Source organism: Salmo salar, chromosome ssa01 (assembly GCF_905237065.1).
Source record: "Salmo salar chromosome ssa01, Ssal_v3.1, whole genome shotgun sequence".
In the NCBI taxonomy this organism is placed as follows: domain Eukaryota; kingdom Metazoa; phylum Chordata; class Actinopteri; order Salmoniformes; family Salmonidae; genus Salmo; species Salmo salar.
In genome coordinates, this window is record NC_059442.1 from 106,521,964 (window position 1) to 106,541,966 (window position 20,003).

A 20,003-nucleotide genomic window follows, 5' to 3' on the forward strand; every position below is an offset into this window, starting at 1 on the left:
TATAACAGTAGTGTTGGTCCTGGTCTCCAGACTGTCATGTAGATGATTCTAACAGTAGTGTTGGTCCTGGTCTCCAGGCTGTCAGGTAGATGATTATAACAGTAGTGTTGGTCCTGGTCTCCAGGCTGTCATGTAGATGATTATAACAGTAGTGTTGGTCCTGGTCTCCAGGCTGTCAGGTAGATGATTATAACAGTAGTGTTGGTCCTGGTCTCCAGACTGTCAGGTAGATGATTATAACAGTAGTGTTGGTCTCCAGACTGTCAGGTAGATGATTATAACAGTAGTGTTGGTCCTGGTCTCCAGGCTGTCAGGTAGATGATTATAACAGTAGTGTTGGTCCTGGTCTCCAGGCTGTCAGGTAGATGATTATAACAGTAGTGTTGGTCCTGGTCTCCAGGCTGTCAGGTAGATGATTATAACAGTAGTGTTGGTCCTGGTCTCCAGACTGTCAGGTAGATGATTATAACAGTAGTGTTGGTCCTCTCCAGGCTGTCAGGTAGATGATTATAACAGTAGTGTTGGTCTCCAGGCTGTCAGGTAGATGATTATAACAGTAGTGTTGGTCCGGTTCTCCAGACTGTCAGGTAGATGATTATAACAGTAGTGTTGGTCCTGGTCTCCAGGCTGTCAGGTAGATGATTATAACAGTAGTGTTGGTCCTGGTCTCAAGGCTGTCAGGTAGATGATTATAACAGCAGTGTTGGTCCTGGTCTCCAGGCTGGCAGATAGATGATTCTAACAGTAGTGTTGGTCCTGGTCTCCAGACTGTCAGGTAGATGATTATAACAGTAGTGTTGGTCTCCAGACTGTTAGGTAGATGATTATAACAGTAGTGTTGGTCCTGGTCTCCAGACTGTCATGTAGATGATTCTAACAGTAGTGTTGGTCCTGGTCTCCAGACTGTTAGGTAGATGATTATAACAGTAGTGTTGGTCCTGGTCTCCAGACTGTCATGTAGATGATTCTAACAGTAGTGTTGGTCCTGGTCTCCAGGCTGTCAGGTAGATGATTATAACAGTAGTGTTGGTCCTGGTCTGCAGACTGTCAGGTAGATGATTATAACAGTAGTGTTGGTCTCCAGACTGTTAGGTAGATGATTATAACAGTAGTGTTGGTCCTGGTCTCCAGACTGTCATGTAGATGATTATAACAGTAGTGTTGGTCCTGGTCTCCAGACTGTCAGGTAGATGATTATAACAGTAGTGTTGGTCCTGGTCTCCAGGCTGTCAGGTAGATGATTATAACAGTAGTGTTGGTCCTGGTCTGCAGACTGTCAGGTAGATGATTATAACAGTAGTGTTGGTCTCCAGGCTGTCAGGTAGATGATTATAACAGTAGTGTTGGTCTCCAGGCTGTCAGGTAGATGATTATAACAGTAGTGTTGGTCCGGTTCTCCAGACTGTCAGGTAGATGATTCTAACAGTAGTGTTGGTCCTGGTCTCCAGACTGTCAGGTAGATGATTATAACAGTAGTGTTGGTCCTGGTCTCAAGGCTGTCAGGTAGATGATTATAACAGCAGTGTTGGTCCTGGTCTCCAGGCTGGCAGATAGATGATTATAACAGTAGTGTTGGTCCTGGTCTCCAGGCTGTCTGGTAGATGATTATAACAGTAGTGTTGGTCGTCTCCAGACTGTCAGGTAGATGATTATAACAGTAGTGTTGGTCCTCCAGGCTGTCAGGTAGATGATTATAACAGTAGTGTTGGTCCTGGTCTCCAGGCTGTCAGGTAGATGATTATAACAGTAGTGTTGGTCCTGGTCTCCAGGCTGTCAGGTAGATGATTATAACAGTAGTGTTGGTCTGCCAGGCTGTCAGGTAGATGATTATAACAGTAGTGTTGGTCCTGGTCTCCAGGCTGTCAGGTAGATGATTATAACAGTAGTGTTGGTCCTGGTCTCCAGGCTGTCAGGTAGATGATTATAACAGTAGTGTTGGTCCTGGTCTCCAGGCTGTCAGGTAGATGATTATAACAGTAGTGTTGGTCCTGGTCTCCAGGCTGTCAGGTAGATGATTATAACAGTAGTGTTCGTTTCCAGGCTGTCAGGTAGATTATTATAACAGTAGTGTTGGTCCTGGTCTCCAGACTGTCAGGTAGATGATTATAACAGTAGTGTTGGTCTCCAGACTGTCAGGTAGATGATTATAACAGTAGTGTTGGTCCTGGTCTCCAGGCTGTCAGGTAGATGATTATAACATTAGTGTTGGTCTCCAGGCTGTCAGGTAGATGATTATAACAGTAGTGTTGGTCCTGGTCTCCAGGCTGTCAGGTAGATGATTATAACAGTAGTGTTGGTCTCCAGGCTGTCAGGTAGATGATTATAACAGTAGTGCTGGTCTCCAGGCTGTCAGGTAGATGATTATAACAGTAGTGTTGGTCCTGGTCTCCAGGCTGTCAGGTAGATGATTATAACAGTAGTGTTGGTCCTGGTCTCCAGGCTGTCAGGTAGATGATTATAACAGTAGTGTTGGTCCTGGTCTCCAGGCTGTCAGGTAGATGATTATAACAGTAGTGTTGGTCCTGGTCTCCAGGGTGTCAGGTAGATGATTATAACAGTAGTGTTGGTCCTGGTCTCCAGGCTGTCAGGTAGATGATTATAACAGTAGTGTTGGTCCTGGTCTCCAGGCTGTCAGGTAGATGATTATAACAGTAGTGTTGGTCTCCAGGCTGTCAGGTAGATGATTATAACAGTAGTGTTGGTCCTGGTCTCCAGACTGTCAGGTAGATGATTATAACAGTAGTGTTGGTCTCCAGACTGTCAGGTAGATGATTATAACAGTAGTGTTGGTCCTGGTCTCCAAGCTGTCAGGTAGATAATTATAACAGTAGTGTTGGTCTCCAGGCTGTCAGGTAGATGATTATAATAGTAGTGTTGGTCTCCAGGCTGTCAGGTAGATGATTATAACAGTAGTGTTCGTTTCCAGGCTGTCAGGTAGATGATTATAACAGTAGTGTTGGTCCTGGTCTCCAGACTGTCAGGTAGATGATTATAACAGTAGTGTTGGTCTCCAGACTGTCAGGTAGATGATTATAACAGTAGTGTTGGTCCTGGTCTCCAGGCTGTCAGGTAGATGATTATAACAGTAGTGTTGGTCCTGGTCTCCAGACTGTCAGGTAGATGATTATAACAGTAGTGTTGGTCCCTGTCTCCAGGCTGTCAGGTAGATGATTATAACAGTAGTGTTTGTCCTGGTCTCCAGGCTGTCAGGTAGATGATTGTAACAGTAGTGTTGGTCCTGGTCTCCAGGCTGTCAGGTAGATGATTATAACAGTAGTGTTGGTCCTGGTCTCCAGGCTGTCAGGTAGATGATTATAACAGTAGTGTTGGTCTCCAGGCTGTCAGGTAGATGATTATAACAGTAGTGTTGGTCCTGGTCTCCAGGCTGTCAGGTAGATGATTATAACAGTAGTGTTGGTCCTGGTCTCCAGGCTGTCAGGTAGATGATTATAACAGTAGTGTTGGTCCTGGTCTCCAGGCTGTCAGGTAGATGATTATAACAGTAGTGTTGGTCCTGGTCTCCAGACTGTCAGGTAGATGATTATAACAGTAGTGTTGGTCTCCAGGCTGTCAGGTAGATGATTATAACAGTAGTGTTGGTCCTGGTCTCCAGACTGTCAGGTAGATGATTATAACAGTAGTGTTGGTCTCCAGACTGTCAGGTAGATGATTATAACAGTAGTGTTGGTCCTGGTCTCCAGGCTGTCAGGTAGATGATTATAACAGTAGTGTTGGTCCTGGTCTCCAGGCTGTCAGGTAGATGATTATAACAGTAGTGTTGGTCCTGGTCTCCAGACTGTCAGGTAGATGATTATAACAGTAGTGTTGGTCTCCAGGCTGTCAGGTAGATGATTATAACAGTAGTGTTGGTCCTGGTCTCCAGGCTGTCAGGTAGATGATTATAACAGTAGTGTTGGTCTCCAGGCTGTCAGGTAGATGATTATAACAGTAGTGTTGGTCTCCAGGCTGTCAGGTAGATGATTATAACAGTAGTGTTGGTCCTGGTCTCCAGACTGTCAGTTAGATGATTATAACAGTAGTGTTGGTCTCCAGACTGTCAGGTAGATGATTATAACAGTAGTGTTGGTCCGGTTCTCCAGACTGTCAGGTAGATGATTCTAACAGTAGTGTTGGTCCTGGTCTCCAGACTGTCAGGTAGATGATTATAACAGTAGTGTTGGTCCTGGTCTCCAGACTGTCAGGTAGATGATTATAACAGTAGTGTTGGTCCTGGTCTCCAGGCTGTCAGGTAGATGATTATAACAGTAGTGTTGGTCCTGGTCTCCAGGCTGTCAGGTAGATGATTATAACAGTAGTGTTGGTCCTGTTCTCCAGACTGTCAGGTAGATGATTATAACAGTAGTGTTGGTCTCCAGGCTGTCAGGTAGATGATTATAACAGTAGTGTTGGTCTCCAGGCTGTCAGGTAGATGATTATAACAGTAGTGTTGGTCTCCAGGCTGTCAGGTAGATGATTATAACAGTAGTGTTGGTCCTGGTCTCCAGGCTGTCAGGTAGATGATTGTAACAGTAGTGTTGGTCCTGGTCTCCAGGCTATCAGGTAGATGATTGTAACAGTAGTGTTGGTCCTGGTTTCCAGGCTGTCTGGTAGATGATTATAACAGTAGTGTTTCTGGTCTCCAGACTGTCAGGTAGATGATTATAACAGTAGTGTTGGTCCTGGTCTCCAGGCTGTCAGGTAGATGATTATAACAGTAGTGTTGGTCCTGGTCTCCAGGCTGTCAGGTAGATGATTATAACAGTAGTGTTGGTCCTGGTCTCCAGGCTGTCAGGTAGATGATTATAACAGTAGTGTTCGTCTCCAGGCTGTCAGGTAGATGATTATAACAGTAGTGTTGGTCGTCCAGGCTGTCAGGTAGATGATTATAACATTAGTGTTGGTCCTGGTCTCCAGGCTGTCAGGTAGATGATTATAACAGTAGTGTTGGTCCTGGTCTCCAGGCTGTCAGGTAGATGATTATAACAGTAGTGTTGGTCTCCAGGCTGTCAGGTAGATGATTATAACAGTAGTGTTGGTCCTGGTCTCCAGGCTGTCAGGTAGATGATTATAACAGTAGTGTTGGTCCTGGTCTCCAGGCTGTCAGGTAGATGATTATAACAGTAGTGTTGGTCTCCAGACTGTCAGGTAGATGATTATAACAGTAGTGTTGGTCCGGTTCTCCAGACTGTCAGGTAGATGATTCTAACAGTAGTGTTGGTCCTGGTCTCCAGACTGTCAGGTAGATGATTATAACAGTAGTGTTGGTCCTGGTCTCAAGGCTGTCAGGTAGATGATTATAACAGCAGTGTTGGTCCTGGTCTCCAGGCTGGCAGATAGATGATTATAACAGTAGTGTTGGTCCTGGTTTCCAGGCTGTCTGGTAGATGATTATAACAGTAGTGTTCGTCTCCAGACTGTCAGGTAGATGATTATAACAGTAGTGTTGGTCTCCAGGCTGTCAGGTAGATGATTATAACAGTAGTGTTGGTCCTGGTCTCCAGGCTGTCAGGTAGATGATTATAACAGTAGTGTTGGTCCTGGTCTCCAGGCTGTCAGGTAGATGATTATAACAGTAGTGTTGGTCTCCAGGCTGTCAGGTAGATGATTATAACAGTAGTGTTGGTCCTGGTCTCCAGGCTGTCAGGTAGATGATTATAACAGTAGTGTTGGTCCTGGTCTCCAGGCTGTCAGGTAGATGATTATAACAGTAGTGTTGGTCCTGGTCTCCAGGCTGTCAGGTAGATGATTATAACAGTAGTGTTGGTCCTGGTCTCCAGGCTGTCAGGTAGATGATTATAACAGTAGTGTTCGTTTCCAGGCTGTCAGGTAGATTATTATAACAGTAGTGTTGGTCCTGGTCTCCAGACTGTCAGGTAGATGATTATAACAGTAGTGTTGGTCTCCAGACTGTCAGGTAGATGATTATAACAGTAGTGTTGGTCCTGGTCTCCAGGCTGTCAGGTAGATGATTATAACATTAGTGTTGGTCTCCAGACTGTCAGGTAGATGATTATAACAGTAGTGTTGGTCCTGGTCTCCAGGCTGTCAGGTAGATGATTATAACAGTAGTGTTGGTCTCCAGGCTGTCAGGTAGATGATTATAACAGTAGTGCTGGTCTCCAGGCTGTCAGGTAGATGATTATAACAGTAGTGTTGGTCCTGGTCTCCAGGCTGTCAGGTAGATGATTATAACAGTAGTGTTGGTCCTGGTCTCCAGGCTGTCAGGTAGATGATTATAACAGTAGTGTTGGTCCTGGTCTCCAGGCTGTCAGGTAGATGATTATAACAGTAGTGTTGGTCCTGGTCTCCAGGGTGTCAGATAGATGATTATAACAGTAGTGTTGGTCCTGGTCTCCAGGCTGTCAGGTAGATGATTATAACAGTAGTGTTGGTCCTGGTCTCCAGGCTGTCAGGTAGATGATTATAACAGTAGTGTTGGTCTCCAGGCTGTCAGGTAGATGATTATAACAGTAGTGTTGGTCCTGGTCTCCAGGCTGTCAGGTAGATGATTATAACAGTAGTGTTGGTCTCCAGGCTGTCAGGTAGATGATTATAACAGTAGTGTTGGTCCTGGTCTCCAAGCTGTCAGGTAGATGATTATAACAGTAGTGTTGGTCTCCAGGCTGTCAGGTAGATGATTATAATAGTAGTGTTGGTCTCCAGGCTGTCAGGTAGATGATTATAACAGTAGTGTTGCGTTTCCAGGCTGTCAGGTAGATGATTATAACAGTAGTGTTGGTCCTGGTCTCCAGACTGTCAGGTAGATGATTATAACAGTAGTGTTGGTCTCCAGACTGTCAGGTAGATGATTATAACAGTAGTGTTGGTCCTGGTCTCCAGGCTGTCAGGTAGATGATTATAACAGTAGTGTTGGTCCTGGTCTCCAGACTGTCAGGTAGATGATTATAACAGTAGTGTTGGTCCCTGTCTCCAGGCTGTCAGGTAGATGATTATAACAGTAGTGTTTGTCCTGGTCTCCAGGCTGTCAGGTAGATGATTGTAACAGTAGTGTTGGTCCTGGTCTCCAGGCTGTCAGGTAGATGATTATAACAGTAGTGTTGGTCCTGGTCTCCAGGCTGTCAGGTAGATGATTATAACAGTAGTGTTGGTCTCCCAGGCTGTCAGGTAGATGATTATAACAGTAGTGTTGGTCCTGGTCTCCAGGCTGTCAGGTAGATGATTATAACAGTAGTGTTGGTCCTGGTCTCCAGGCTGTCAGGTAGATGATTATAACAGTAGTGTTGGTCCTGGTCTCCAGGCTGTCAGGTAGATGATTATAACAGTAGTGTTGGTCCTGGTCTCCAGGCTGTCAGGTAGATGATTATAACAGTAGTGTTGGTCCTCCAGGCTGTCAGGTAGATGATTATAACAGTAGTGTTGGTCCTGGTCTCCAGACTGTCAGGTAGATGATTATAACAGTAGTGTTGGTCTCCAGACTGTCAGGTAGATGATTATAACAGTAGTGTTGGTCCTGGTCTCCAGACTGTCAGGTAGATGATTATAACAGTAGTGTTGGTCCTGGTCTCCAGGCTGTCAGGTAGATGATTATAACAGTAGTGTTGGTCCTGGTCTCCAGACTGTCAGGTAGATGATTATAACAGTAGTGTTGGTCTCCAGGCTGTCAGGTAGATGATTATAACAGTAGTGTTGGTCCTGGTCTGCAGACTGTCAGGTAGATGATTATAACAGTAGTGTTGGTCTCCAGGCTGTCAGGTAGATGATTATAACAGTAGTGTTGGTCCTGGTCCAGGCTGTCAGGTAGATGATTATAACAGTAGTGTTGGTCCTGGTCTCCAGACTGTCAGTTAGATGATTATAACAGTAGTGTTGGTCTCTCCAGACTGTCAGGTAGATGATTATAACAGTAGTGTTGGTCCGGTTCTCCAGGCTGTCAGGTAGATGATTATAACAGTAGTGTTGGTCCTGGTCTCCAGACTGTCAGGTAGATGATTATAACAGTAGTGTTGGTCCTGGTCTCCAGACTGTCAGGTAGATGATTATAACAGTAGTGTTGGTCCTGGTCTCCAGGCTGTCAGGTAGATGATTATAACAGTAGTGTTGGTCCTGGTCTCCAGGCTGTCAGGTAGATGATTATAACAGTAGTGTTGGTCCTGTTCTCCAGACTGTCAGGTAGATGATTATAACAGTAGTGTTGGTCTCCAGGCTGTCAGGTAGATGATTATAACAGTAGTGTTGGTCTCCAGGCTGTCAGGTAGATGATTATAACAGTAGTGTTGGTCTCCAGGCTGTCAGGTAGATGATTATAACAGTAGTGTTGGTCCTGGTCTCCAGGCTGTCAGGTAGATGATTGTAACAGTAGTGTTGGTCCTGGTCTCCAGGCTATCAGGTAGATGATTGTAACAGTAGTGTTGGTCCTGGTTTCCAGGCTGTCTGGTAGATGATTATAACAGTAGTGTTCGTCTCCAGACTGTCAGGTAGATGATTATAACAGTAGTGTTGGTCCTGGTCTCCAGGCTGTCAGGTAGATGATTATAACAGTAGTGTTGGTCCTGGTCTCCAGGCTGTCAGGTAGATGATTATAACAGTAGTGTTGGTCCTGGTCTCCAGGCTGTCAGGTAGATGATTATAACAGTAGTGTTCGTCTCCAGGCTGTCAGGTAGATGATTATAACAGTAGTGTTGGTCTCCAGGCTGTCAGGTAGATGATTATAACAGTAGTGTTGGTCCTGGTCTCCAGGCTGTCAGGTAGATGATTATAACAGTAGTGTTGGTCTCCAGGCTGTCAGGTAGATGATTATAACAGTAGTGTTGGTCCTGGTCTCCAGGCTGTCAGGTAGATGATTATAACATTAGTGTTGGTCCTGGTCTCCAGGCTGTCAGGTAGATGATTATAACAGTAGTGTTGGTCCTGGTCTCCAGGCTGTCAGGTAGATGATTATAACAGTAGTGTTGGTCTCCAGGCTGTCAGGTAGATGATTATAACAGTAGTGTTGGTCCTGGTCTCCAGGCTGTCAGGTAGATGATTATAACAGTAGTGTTGGTCCTGGTCTCCAGGCTGTCAGGTAGATGATTATAACAGTAGTGTTGGTCCTGGTCTCCAGGCTGTCAGGTAGATGATTATAACAGTAGTGTTCGTCTCCAGGCTGTCAGGTAGATGATTATAACAGTAGTGTTGGTCTCCAGGCTGTCAGGTAGATGATTATAACATTAGTGTTGGTCCTGGTCTCCAGGCTGTCAGGTAGATGATTATAACAGTAGTGTTGGTCCTGGTCTCCAGGCTGTCAGGTAGATGATTATAACAGTAGTGTTGGTCTCCAGGCTGTCAGGTAGATGATTATAACAGTAGTGTTGGTCCTGGTCTCCAGGCTGTCAGGTAGATGATTATAACAGTAGTGTTGGTCCTGGTCACCAGGCTGTCAGGTAGATGATTATAACAGTAGTGTTGATCCTGGTCTCCAGGCTGTCAGGTAGATGATTATAACAGTAGTGTTGGTCTCCAGACTGTCAGGTAGATGATTATAACAGTAGTGTTGGTCCTGGTCTCCAGGCTGTCAGGTAGATGATTATAACAGTAGTGTTGATCCTGGTCTCCAGACTGTCAGGTAGATGATTATAACAGTAGTGTTGGTCCTGGTCTCCAGACTGTCAGGTAGATGATTATAACAGTAGTGTTCGTCTCCAGGCTGTCAGGTAGATGATTATAACAGTAGTGTTGGTCCTGGTCTCCAGACTGTCAGGTAGATGATTATAACAGTAGTGTTGGTCCTGGTCTCCAGACTGTCAGGTAGATGATTATAACAGTAGTGTTGGTCCTGGTCTCCAGGCTGTCAGGTAGATGATTATAACAGTAGTGTTGGTCCTGGTCTCCAGGCTGTCAGGTAGATGATTATAACAGTAGTGTTGGTCCTGGTCTCCAGGCTGTCAGGTAGATGATTATAACAGTAGTGTTGGTCTATCAGTGATGAGTGAGCTATCAGCAGAGCTGGAACACACAGAGACACACAGCATAAACCTAACCCTAACTTTATACCTAGCCTTTGTCCTCATGTGGACATGGGAAATACTTTGGGGGTTTTCCAGTACCCACAAGGACAGTAATACAAGCCCAGACACTCACACACACAATGACAGGCATGTCTGTGAACTCACAGCAACTCTCCCTGCCTGCTCTAGGAACACCTCTTGCTTCCCAAATGGCATCCTATCCCTTTGTTTATCCCTCTCTCCGTCTCTCTGTCTTTAGGTACAATGGCTCTCTACCCAACGGTGATCGAGGCAGGAGGAAAAGCCGTTTCAGTCTGTCTAGGAGGCCCAAGGCTAATGGTGTCAGACCCAGCACAGTGCACGCTGCCTGCACCGCACAGGCAGCTAAGGTAACACACACCTACACACACACACACCCCTACCAGTCTCTCTTGTCATGATTTGTGTTTTGTCTTATATTTGTCATTTTAATCCCAGCACCTGTCCCTGCAGGAGGCATTTTGCCCTTTGGTAGGCCGTCGTTGTATATAAGATTTGTTTCTTAACTGACTTGTCTAGTTAAATAAAGGTAAAAAAAACTATTGGAATTCAATTAAAAACCTACACACACACACACACAACCCCATAACACTCCTGCCTTGGTTAACAGTGTGAGTATGTGAACCATGCCTTTATGAACACACGGAACACACTGGCTGTTTACGGGAGAGTTAAGTGTGAACTGTCCAATGAAGGGCAGCAGACAGATGTCCTACAAAGTGTGTCCTTGGAAACACATGTCTGTTTCCATCCTGTTTATTAACTCTTTAAACAGGCCTGTTAAACCACAAGGCTGGCATTATTGGGGAGGATTTGGAATAGTGATTGAGGTGTGTGTGGGAGGGAGGGGGAAACGCTACTTAGCAGATAGAAATATAACAAAAAGAGCTGAGGACAGAACCTTGTCTGTTCAACATTTCTATACTGAACGTTCCTCTTTTCTCCATTCCTCCCCCGTCTTTCCCTGTCTCCGTCCTCCCTCCCTCCCCTCTGTCCCTCCCTCCCTCCCCTGTGTCCCTCCCCTCCCTCCCTCCCTCCCCTCTCCAGGCTATCAGCAACAAGGACCAACACAGCATCTCCTACACGTTATCCAGAGGTCAGACGGTGGTGGTGGAGTATACTCATGATAACAACACAGACATGTTCCAGGTAACTACAAACTCAGAGTTCTGGGCCCAGTTGTATAAAACAACTTAAGGACATTTTCTCTTAGTTTCCTTCACTTTTAAGTCAGTTGCAAAAAAAAAAACATTTTAAGGCAAATGTCCCCCTTAAATGAAGTGAAAAGGTTACGGGTGTCCGTGAGGTCCGTTTTAAGTGCTTCATTCAGTATGGATATCAATGTAAACAGTGTTTTTGTGGAGGTGAAGGTTGCTTTCATCTGCCCACCAGCAGATTTTCTACTTGGTAGTGCTTCTCTTGTCCATACAAAATACTCAGATATCTGTTAAATTAGCCTACCTTTTAAAAAACCAATATTATAGTCGTATCAGGTGTAGGGTGTTATTTAGTCTGGATCATCAGGGTAAAGCACATCTGGAACGTTCTGTCTTCTGGGCTACTTTGTGTTTAAAACAATAAGCCAGACACCAGGCCCAGGAACATGACATGTTGGAGAGGTGGGGGGAAAACAATAAGCCAGACACCAGGCCCAGGACCATGACATGTTGGAGAGGTGGGGGGAAAACAATAAGCCAGACACCAGGCCCAGGAACATGACATGTTGGAGAGGTGAGGGGAAAACAATAAGCCAGACACCAGGCCCAGGAACATGACATGTTGGAGAGGTGAGGGGAAAACAATAAGCCAGACACCAGGCCCAGGAACATGACATGTTGGAGAGGTGAGGGGAAAACAATAAGCCAGACACCAGGCCCAGGAACATGACATGTTGGAGAGGTGAGGGGAAAACAATAAGCCAGACACCAGGCCCAGGACCATGACATGTTGGAGAGGTGAGGGGAAAACAATAAGCCAGACACCAGGCCCAGGAACATGACATGTTGGAGAGGTGGGGGGAAAACAATAAGCCAGACACCAGGCCCAAGAACATGACATGTTGGAGAGGTGGGGGGAAAACAATAAGCCAGACACCAGGCCCAGGAACATGACATGTTGGAGAGGTGAGGGGAAAACAATAAGCCAGACACCAGGCCCAGGAACATGACATGTTGGAGAGGTGAGGGGAAAACAATAAGCCAGACACCAGGCCCAGGACCATGACATGTTGGAGAGGTGAGGGGAAAACAATAAGCCAGACACCAGGCCCAGGAACATGACATGTTGGAGAGGTGGGGGGGGGCTGTTAGGCTCTGAGATTTTACACTGCTTTGGTGCTCTCCACTCTTTCTACATTGTTCTGTTGCTTTATGTTAATAACTACCATATATTTTGAACATTTAGGCAGTTAGGTAAAAAGGGAATTTGGTATGTCGCCGTGCGGTGTGCTCGCCGTGCGGTGTGCTCGCCGTGCGGTGTGCTCGCCGTGCGGTGTGCTCGCCGTGCTGTCAGACTCTGGCGCTGCAGTCAAGTTTTAAATATGCTAAACCATAGTTTGTGACATCACGGTGTCGCCACCATCAACGATGGCTGTCACACATCGATAGACCATACAATCTTAAAGTCACCCAACACTAATGTAGTGCACTTCTTTTGACCAGGGCCCAAAGGGCTCTGTAGTGCACCCAGTTTGTCATTGTTCCCCTCTAATGAGGGACTGGTTTAGACCTGGGACACCAGGTGGGTGATATTAATGATCAGGTAGAACAGAAAGGCTCCTGACCTCGTAGGGTCAGAGTTGAATATCCCTGCCCTGTATAGTTCACGTCTTTTAACCAGGGGCCATAGGGCTCTGTAGTGCACCCTATTCCCTAAGTAGTGCACTTCTTTTAACCAGGGCCCATAGGACTATTAGGGTGCCATTTGGGACCTATCCATATTGTTATATTTTTATGTGAATGTATTGGCTTGTTTGTACTTTGAAATGTGTTGTGTGTTTACTAGTTCCAGTATGAAGATAGTATTGTCTGAGTCAGAATGGCCCATAGGGCAGGAGCCTGTTTCTGTGAGGCAGTCTGAAGTACCAGTAAACCCCCTTGATAAGACCTTTTTAATGTGGATAAATAACATATTACCTGTTTTGAATGGAATTAGCTTTAAATCTACCTGTGCAGTCAATGTCTCTAAACACATTTACCCCTCTGTCTTTCTCTCTCCCCATTTCTCTCCCTCTGTCTCCCACATAAAGTCAAGCTACTTGTAACATATTTTCTCTTCTCTCCCACCGTTCCCCTCCCTCCTCCTGTCAGATTGGTCGCTCCACAGAGAGCCCTATAGACTTTGTGGTAACCGACACGGTGGCAGGGAGCCAGAGTAACTCAGACACCCAGTCAGTCCAGAGCACCATCTCTCGCTTCGCCTGCCGTGTCATGTGTCAGAGGACGCCCCCCTACACCGCACGCATCTACGCTGCCGGCTTCGACAGCTCCAAGAACATCTTCCTAGGGGTGAGTGGGGGAGGGGAGGTGTGGGGGAGGGGAGGTGTGGGACGGGGGGAGGTGTGGGACGGGGAGGTGTGTGGGTGTGAGACGGGACGAGGGGAGGGGAGGTGTGGGACGGGACGAGGGGAGGTGTGTGTGTGTGTGGGTCGGGGGAGGTGTGGGACGGGACGAGGGGAGGTGTGTGTGTGTGTGGGTCGGGGGAGGTGTGGGACGGGACGAGGGGAGGTGTGTGTGTGTGTGGGTCGGGGGAGGTGTGGGACGAGGGGAGGTGTGGGACGGGACGAGGGGAGGGGAGGTGTGGGACGGGACGAGGGGAGGTGTGTGTGTGTGTGGGTCGGGGGAGGTGTGGGACGGGACGAGGAGGTGTGTGTGTGTGTGTGTGTGGGTCGGGGGAGGTGTGGGACGAGGGGAGGTGTGGGACGAGGGGAGGTGTGGGACGAGGGGAGGTGTGGGACGAGGGGAGGTGTGGGACGGGACGAGGGGAGGTGTGGGACGAGGGGAGGTGTGGGACGAGGGGAGGTGTGGGACGGGACGAGGGGAGGTGTGTGTGTGTGGGGACGGGACGAGGGGAGGTGTGTGTGTGTGTGTGGACGAGGGGAGGTGTGTGTGTGTGTGTGGGACGGGACGAGGGGAGGTGTGTGTGTGTGTGGGACGGGACGAGGGGAGGTGTGTGTGTGTGGGACGGGACGAGGGAGGTGTGGGACGAGGGAGGTGTGGGACGAGGGGAGGTGTGGGACGAGGGGAGGTGTGGGACGAGGGGAGGTGTGTGTGTGTGTGGGACGGGACGAGGGGAGGTGTGGGACGAGGGGAGGTGTGGGACGAGGGGAGGTGTGGGACGAGGGGAGATGTGTGTGTGTGTGTGTGGGTCGGGGGAGGGGAGGTGTGGGTCGGGGGAGGTGTGTGTGTGTGTGTGGGTCGGGGGAGGGGAGATGTGGGTCGGGGGGAGGGTGTGTGGGTCGGGGGAGGGGAGGTGTGGGACGGGACGAGGGGAGGTGTGTGTGTGTGTGGGTCGGGGGAGGTGTGGGACGGGACGAGGGGAGGTGTGTGTGTGTGTGGGTCGGGGGAGGTGTGGGACGGGACGAGGGGAGGTGTGTGTGTGTGTGTGGGTCGGGGGAGGTGTGGGACGAGGGGAGGTGTGGGACGGGACGAGGGGAGGGGAGGTGTGGGACGGGACGAGGGGAGGTGTGTGTGTGTGTGTGGGTCGGGGGGAGGTGTGGGACGGGACGAGGGGAGGTGTGTGTGTGTGTGTGTGGGTCGGGGGAGGTGTGGGACGGGACGAGGGGAGGTGTGGGACGAGGGGAGGTGTGGGACGAGGGGAGGTGTGGGACGAGGGGAGGTGTGGGACGAGGGGAGGTGTGGGACGGGACGAGGGGAGGTGTGGGACGGGACGAGGGGAGGTGTGTGTGTGTGTGGGGACGGGACGAGGGGAGGTGTGTGTGTGTGTGTGGGACGAGGGAGGTGTGTGTGTGTGTGTGGGACGGGACGAGGGGAGGTGTGTGTGTGTGTGGGACAGGACGAGGGGAGGTGTGTGTGTGTGTGGGACGGGACGAGGGGAGGTGTGGGACGAGGGGAGGTGTGGGACGAGGGGAGGTGTGGGACGAGGGGAGGTGTGTGTGTGTGTGGGACGGGACGAGGGGAGGTGTGGGACGAGGGGAGGTGTGGGACGAGGGGAGGTGTGGGACGAGGGGAGATGTGTGTGTGTGTGGGTCGGGGGAGGGGAGGTGTGGGTCGGGGGAGGTGTGTGTGTGTGTGGGGTCGGGGGAGGGGAGATGTGGGTCGGGGGAGGGGAGGTGTGGGTCGGGGGAGGGAGGTGTGGGTCGGGGGAGGGGTGTGGGTCGGGGGAGGGGAGGTGTGGGACGGGACGAGGGGAGGTGTGGGTCGGGACGAGGGGAGGTGGGACGGGACGAGGGAGGTGTGGGACGGGACGAGGGGAGGTGTGGGACGGGACGAGGGGAGGTGTGGGACGGGACGAGGGGAGGTGTGGGACGAGGGAGGTGTGGGTCGGGGGCAGGGGAGGTGTGGGTCGGGACGGGGGAGGTGTGGGACGGGACGAGGGGAGGTGTGGGACGGGACGGGGGGAGGTGTGGGACGGGACGGGGGAGGTGTGGGACGGGACGAGGGGAGGTGTGGGACGGGACGGGGTAGGTGTGTGTGTGGGTCGGTGGGAGGTGTGGGACGGGACGGGGGAGGTGTGTGTGTGGGTCGGGGGAGGGGAGGTGTGGGTCGGGGGAGGGGAGGTGTGTGTGTGGGACGAGGGGAGGTGTGTGTGTGGGACGAGGGGAGGTGTGGGACGGGACGGGACGAGGTGTGGGACGGGACGAGGGGAGGTGTGTGTGTGTGTGTGTGTGGGGACGAGGAGAGGTGTGTGTGTGTGTGTGTGTGTGTGTGTGTGTGTGTGTGTGTGTGTGGGACGAGGGGCGGTGTGTGTGTGGGACGAGGGGAGGTGTGGGACGGGACGGGGGAGGTGTGTGTGTGTGGGTCAGGGGAGGTGTGTGTGTGTGTGGGACGAGGGGAGGTGTGTGTGTGTGTGTGGGACGAGGGGAGGTGTGGGACGGGACGGGGGAGGTGTGTGTGTGTGGGTCAGGGGAGGGGAGGTGTGTGTGTGTGTGTGGGACGAGGGGAGGTGTGGGACGGGGGGAGGTGTGTGTCACTAAAATGAAAATGGGGGGGATTTTCCCCTCCCTCTCTCTCTTGATTTGTTAAAATATTCAGAAAGGTACATACCACACAGTACAGTAAATCATGACACCATAAGGAAAATGAACAACTTACTTTCTATTTCCCTCTCTACCCCCCGCTCCATCAGGAGAAGGCAGCTAAATGGAAGACGTGTGACAGTCAGATGGACGGACTGACCACCAACGGCGTGCTGGTGATGCACCCTCGCCACGGCTTCACAGAGGACTCCAAACCGGGCGTCTGGAGAGAGATCTCCGTCTGCGGAAACGTCTTCACCCTCCGAGAGACCCGCTCCGCTCAGCAGCGGGGCAAGATGGTGAGACACACACACACACACACACACACACACACACAGGGCAAGATGGTGAGACACACACACACACACCTGGCAAGATGGTGAAAGGGGGAGGGGGAGGGAGGAGAGGAGTAATGTGAAAAACACATTCTACTATAAAGGGAGAGGGATAGAGAGATATAATGCGAGAGAGAGATATATGATTCCACAAGTTTATTTTTATTTTTTATTTTTTTCACTACTCGTTAGCAATTCCAAATGGCAGTGAAGGTCTTTATTAAGCATCATCCCACCTCCCCTCTTTCTCCTCGCTTCCTCTCATTCCTCTCCTTCTCTCATTCCTCTCCTCCTTCTCTCATCCCTCTCCTCATGTCTCCCATGCAGCAACAAATGAACGAGTACGTTATGTGGAGCTTTTAATAGTGAAGAGTTAACCATGTGTTGTCCAGCATTTAAAGAACCCACTTCCTATTTCACAGCTGATTGGCTGTTTTAGATACTCACCAATAGAAACGTCCCGTTACATCATGTACAGAGCCTGGTGAAAGTCTACACATACGCTTTGCACAGTCTTCATATTTATCTGCCTGACAAGGAAATCTAAAAAGGCATTAAATTAGATTTGTTTCCTTCCGATCTACACAACCTATTTTTCCTAATGAATAAAAACAAAAATGAAGATGTATTGATTGTGTATGTCTTCACAGCCCAGAGTTCATACTTGGTGGAAGCACCTTTTGGCTGCTGTTACAACTGTGAATCATTTTGAAAAAGATTCTACCAACTTTACACAACTCTTAGCCCACATGGGAAACAAATACTGTAGTATATTTAAGCAGTAAGGCCTGAGGGAGTGTGGTATATGACCAATATACCACGGCTAAGGGCTGTTCTTAGGCACAACGTGGCAGGAAGAGAAAAATGTAGCTCCGGTCTTTTAGTTTTGAATGGTTTGGGTTAGAGACAAGCGGTTTTCTGCATTGTGAAGGTCCAACCACGGAGACACAGCCATGCTCTGTGTGTTTCTATAGCAGAGGCTCTGGTATAGCTAAGCCCAGAGCCATACAGTACCAGGAGCTCTGGTATAGCTAAGCCCAGAGCCATACAGTACCAGACCCTCTGGTATAGCTAAGCCCAGAGCCATACAGTACCAGACCCTCTGGTATAGCTAAGCCCAGAGCCATACAGTACCAGACCCTCTGGTATAGCTAAGCCCAGAGCCATACAGTACCAGAGGCTCTGGTATAGCTAAGCCCAGAGCCATACAGTACCAGGGGCTCTGGTATAGCTAAGCCCAGAGCCATACAGTACCAGACCCTCTGGTATAGCTAAGCCCAGAGCCATACAGTACCAGACCCTCTGGTATAGCTAAGCCCAGAGCCATACAGTACCAGACCCTCTGGTATAACTAAGCCCAGAGCCATACAGTACCAGGGGCTCTGGTATAGCTAAGCCCAGAGCCATACAGTACCAGAGGCTCTGGTATAGCTAAGCCCAGAGCCATACAGTACCAGGGGCTCTGGTATAGCTAAGCCCAGAGCCATACAGTACCAGGGGCTCTGGTATAGCTAAGCCCAGAGCCATACAACACCAGGGGCTCTCGTATACCTAAGCCCAGAGCCATACAGTACCGTTTGGCTCTGGTATAGCTAAGCCCAGAGCCATACAGTACCAGGGGCTCTGGTATAGCTAAGCCCAGAGCCACACAGTACCAGGGGCTCTGGTATAGCTAAGCCCAGAGCCATACAGTACCAGGGGCTCTGGTATAGCTAAGCCTAGAGCCATACAGTACCAGGGGCTCTGGTATAGCTAAGCCCAGAGCCATACAGTACCAGGGGCTCTGGTATAGCTAAGCCCAGAGCCATACAACACCAGGGGCTCTCGTATACCTAAGCCCAGAGCCATACAGTACCGTTTGGCTCTGGTATAGCTAAGCCCAGAGCCATACAGTACCAGGGGCTCTGGTATAGCTAAGCCCAGAGCCACACAGTACCAGGGGCTCTGGTATAGCTAAGCCCAGAGCCATACAGTACCAGGGGCTCTGGTATAGCTAAGCCCAGAGCCATACAGTACCAGGGGCTCTGGTATAGCTAAGCCCAGAGCCATACAGTACCAGGGGCTCTGGTATAGCTAAGCCCAGAGCCATATATTAAGAAATAAATGACTTTTGCTTTGGATGCTCACCTCTCAAATGTAACATTAGCTTGCGAACACTGGACTTAAAACAACCACACAGATATACTTAAGTAACGTTTAATGTTTTACCTGACCGCCACTAGTGCTCCCAAGTCAAAAGTCCACTGGTCACGTTAATAAGTGAGTATTAAAAAAAGAAAGTTTCACAGCACCTGAGAGTTCCTCAAGGCCTCGGCACACCGGTGGGAACCAAGCATCTACAGAATGCCACAGGAAAATGACCTCCTGTATAAAGTAGTGCAGTCACTCACCTTCCCTGAGCCCTCCTGTATAAAGTAGTGTACACCCTCACCTTCCCTGTGCCCTCCTGTATAATGTAATGCAGTCACCCACCTTCCCTGAGCCCTCCTGTATAAAGTAGTGTAGTCACTCACCTTCCCTGAGCCCTCCTGTATAAAGTAGTGTAGTCACCCACCTTCCCTGAGCCCTCCTGTATAATGTAATAGTCACCCACCTTCCCTGAGCCCTCCTGTATAAAGTAGTGCAGTCACTCACCTTCCCTGAGCCGTCCTGTAGAAAGTAGTGCAGTCACATGAATTAAATGAACCTCCACACAGCTGCAGGGTACAGTAATGTCATGGGGAAGAAGAACAATACCACACTTCATCATTTATCCTGAATTTAAAGGGGCAATCTGCGACAAAAACCAAGTGTTACCCGTTACTGATTTGGTAAACAGCCGAGGGATGGGCTGGAGAAATGGAACCTCTCATGTTCACAGACAGAGTAATGGATACAAGGACTGACCATCCATGATGTCAAACGTATAGATTTAACCAAGTTTTACATTTACATTGTTTACAAACAGTGAAGGATAACAAGCTTATATTTGGAAGAAAGTTGAACTAAACTAATTAGGCATTTTATAAGTTATATTCTTCAATCACAGATTGGCCTATTTTTAATCAGAACTTTTCAGCTCCAACTAAAGAAGCCTGGTAAGCCTTAGCAAGACCCTTTTAGTGGTCAAAACATTTATTTAAGGAAAAAGCAAAACTTAGGACAAGAACATGTTTAGGCCTTTGTCTTCTCCTTGACATGTCTTAGGTTTAGTGTGAATGTCAGGGATTTCAGCCTGTAGCCTATGGCAGTATACCCAGCCTGTAGTTGATGTGAGGCTGTAGCCTATGGCAGTATACCCAGCCTGTAGTTGATGTGAGCCTGTAGCCTATGGCAGTATACCCAGCCTGTAGTTGATGTGAGCCTGTAGCCTATGGCAGTATACCCAGCCTGTAGTTGATGTGAGCCTGTAGCCTATGGCAGTATACCCAGCCTGTAGTTGATGTGAGGCTGTAGCCTATGGCAGTATACCCAGCCTGTAGTTGATGTGAGGCTGTAGCCTATGGCAGT

At 49.0% G+C, this 20,003-nt stretch overlaps 1 protein-coding gene across 2 annotated transcripts in view; it reads left to right on the forward strand.

The window, feature by feature from the left end:
• LOC106569858 (E3 ubiquitin-protein ligase pellino homolog 1) overlaps positions 1-20,003 on the forward strand; it is a 68,828-nt gene that overhangs the window by 33,929 nt on the left and 14,896 nt on the right. For both annotated transcript variants that reach the window (XM_045687263.1, XM_045687264.1), the window contains exons 3-6: positions 10,204-10,333; positions 11,031-11,132; positions 13,292-13,489; positions 16,290-16,478. In XM_045687263.1, coding sequence (XP_045543219.1) covers positions 10,204-10,333; positions 11,031-11,132; positions 13,292-13,489; positions 16,290-16,478 — 619 coding nt within the window. The remainder of the gene's footprint in view (positions 1-10,203; positions 10,334-11,030; positions 11,133-13,291; positions 13,490-16,289; positions 16,479-20,003) is intronic.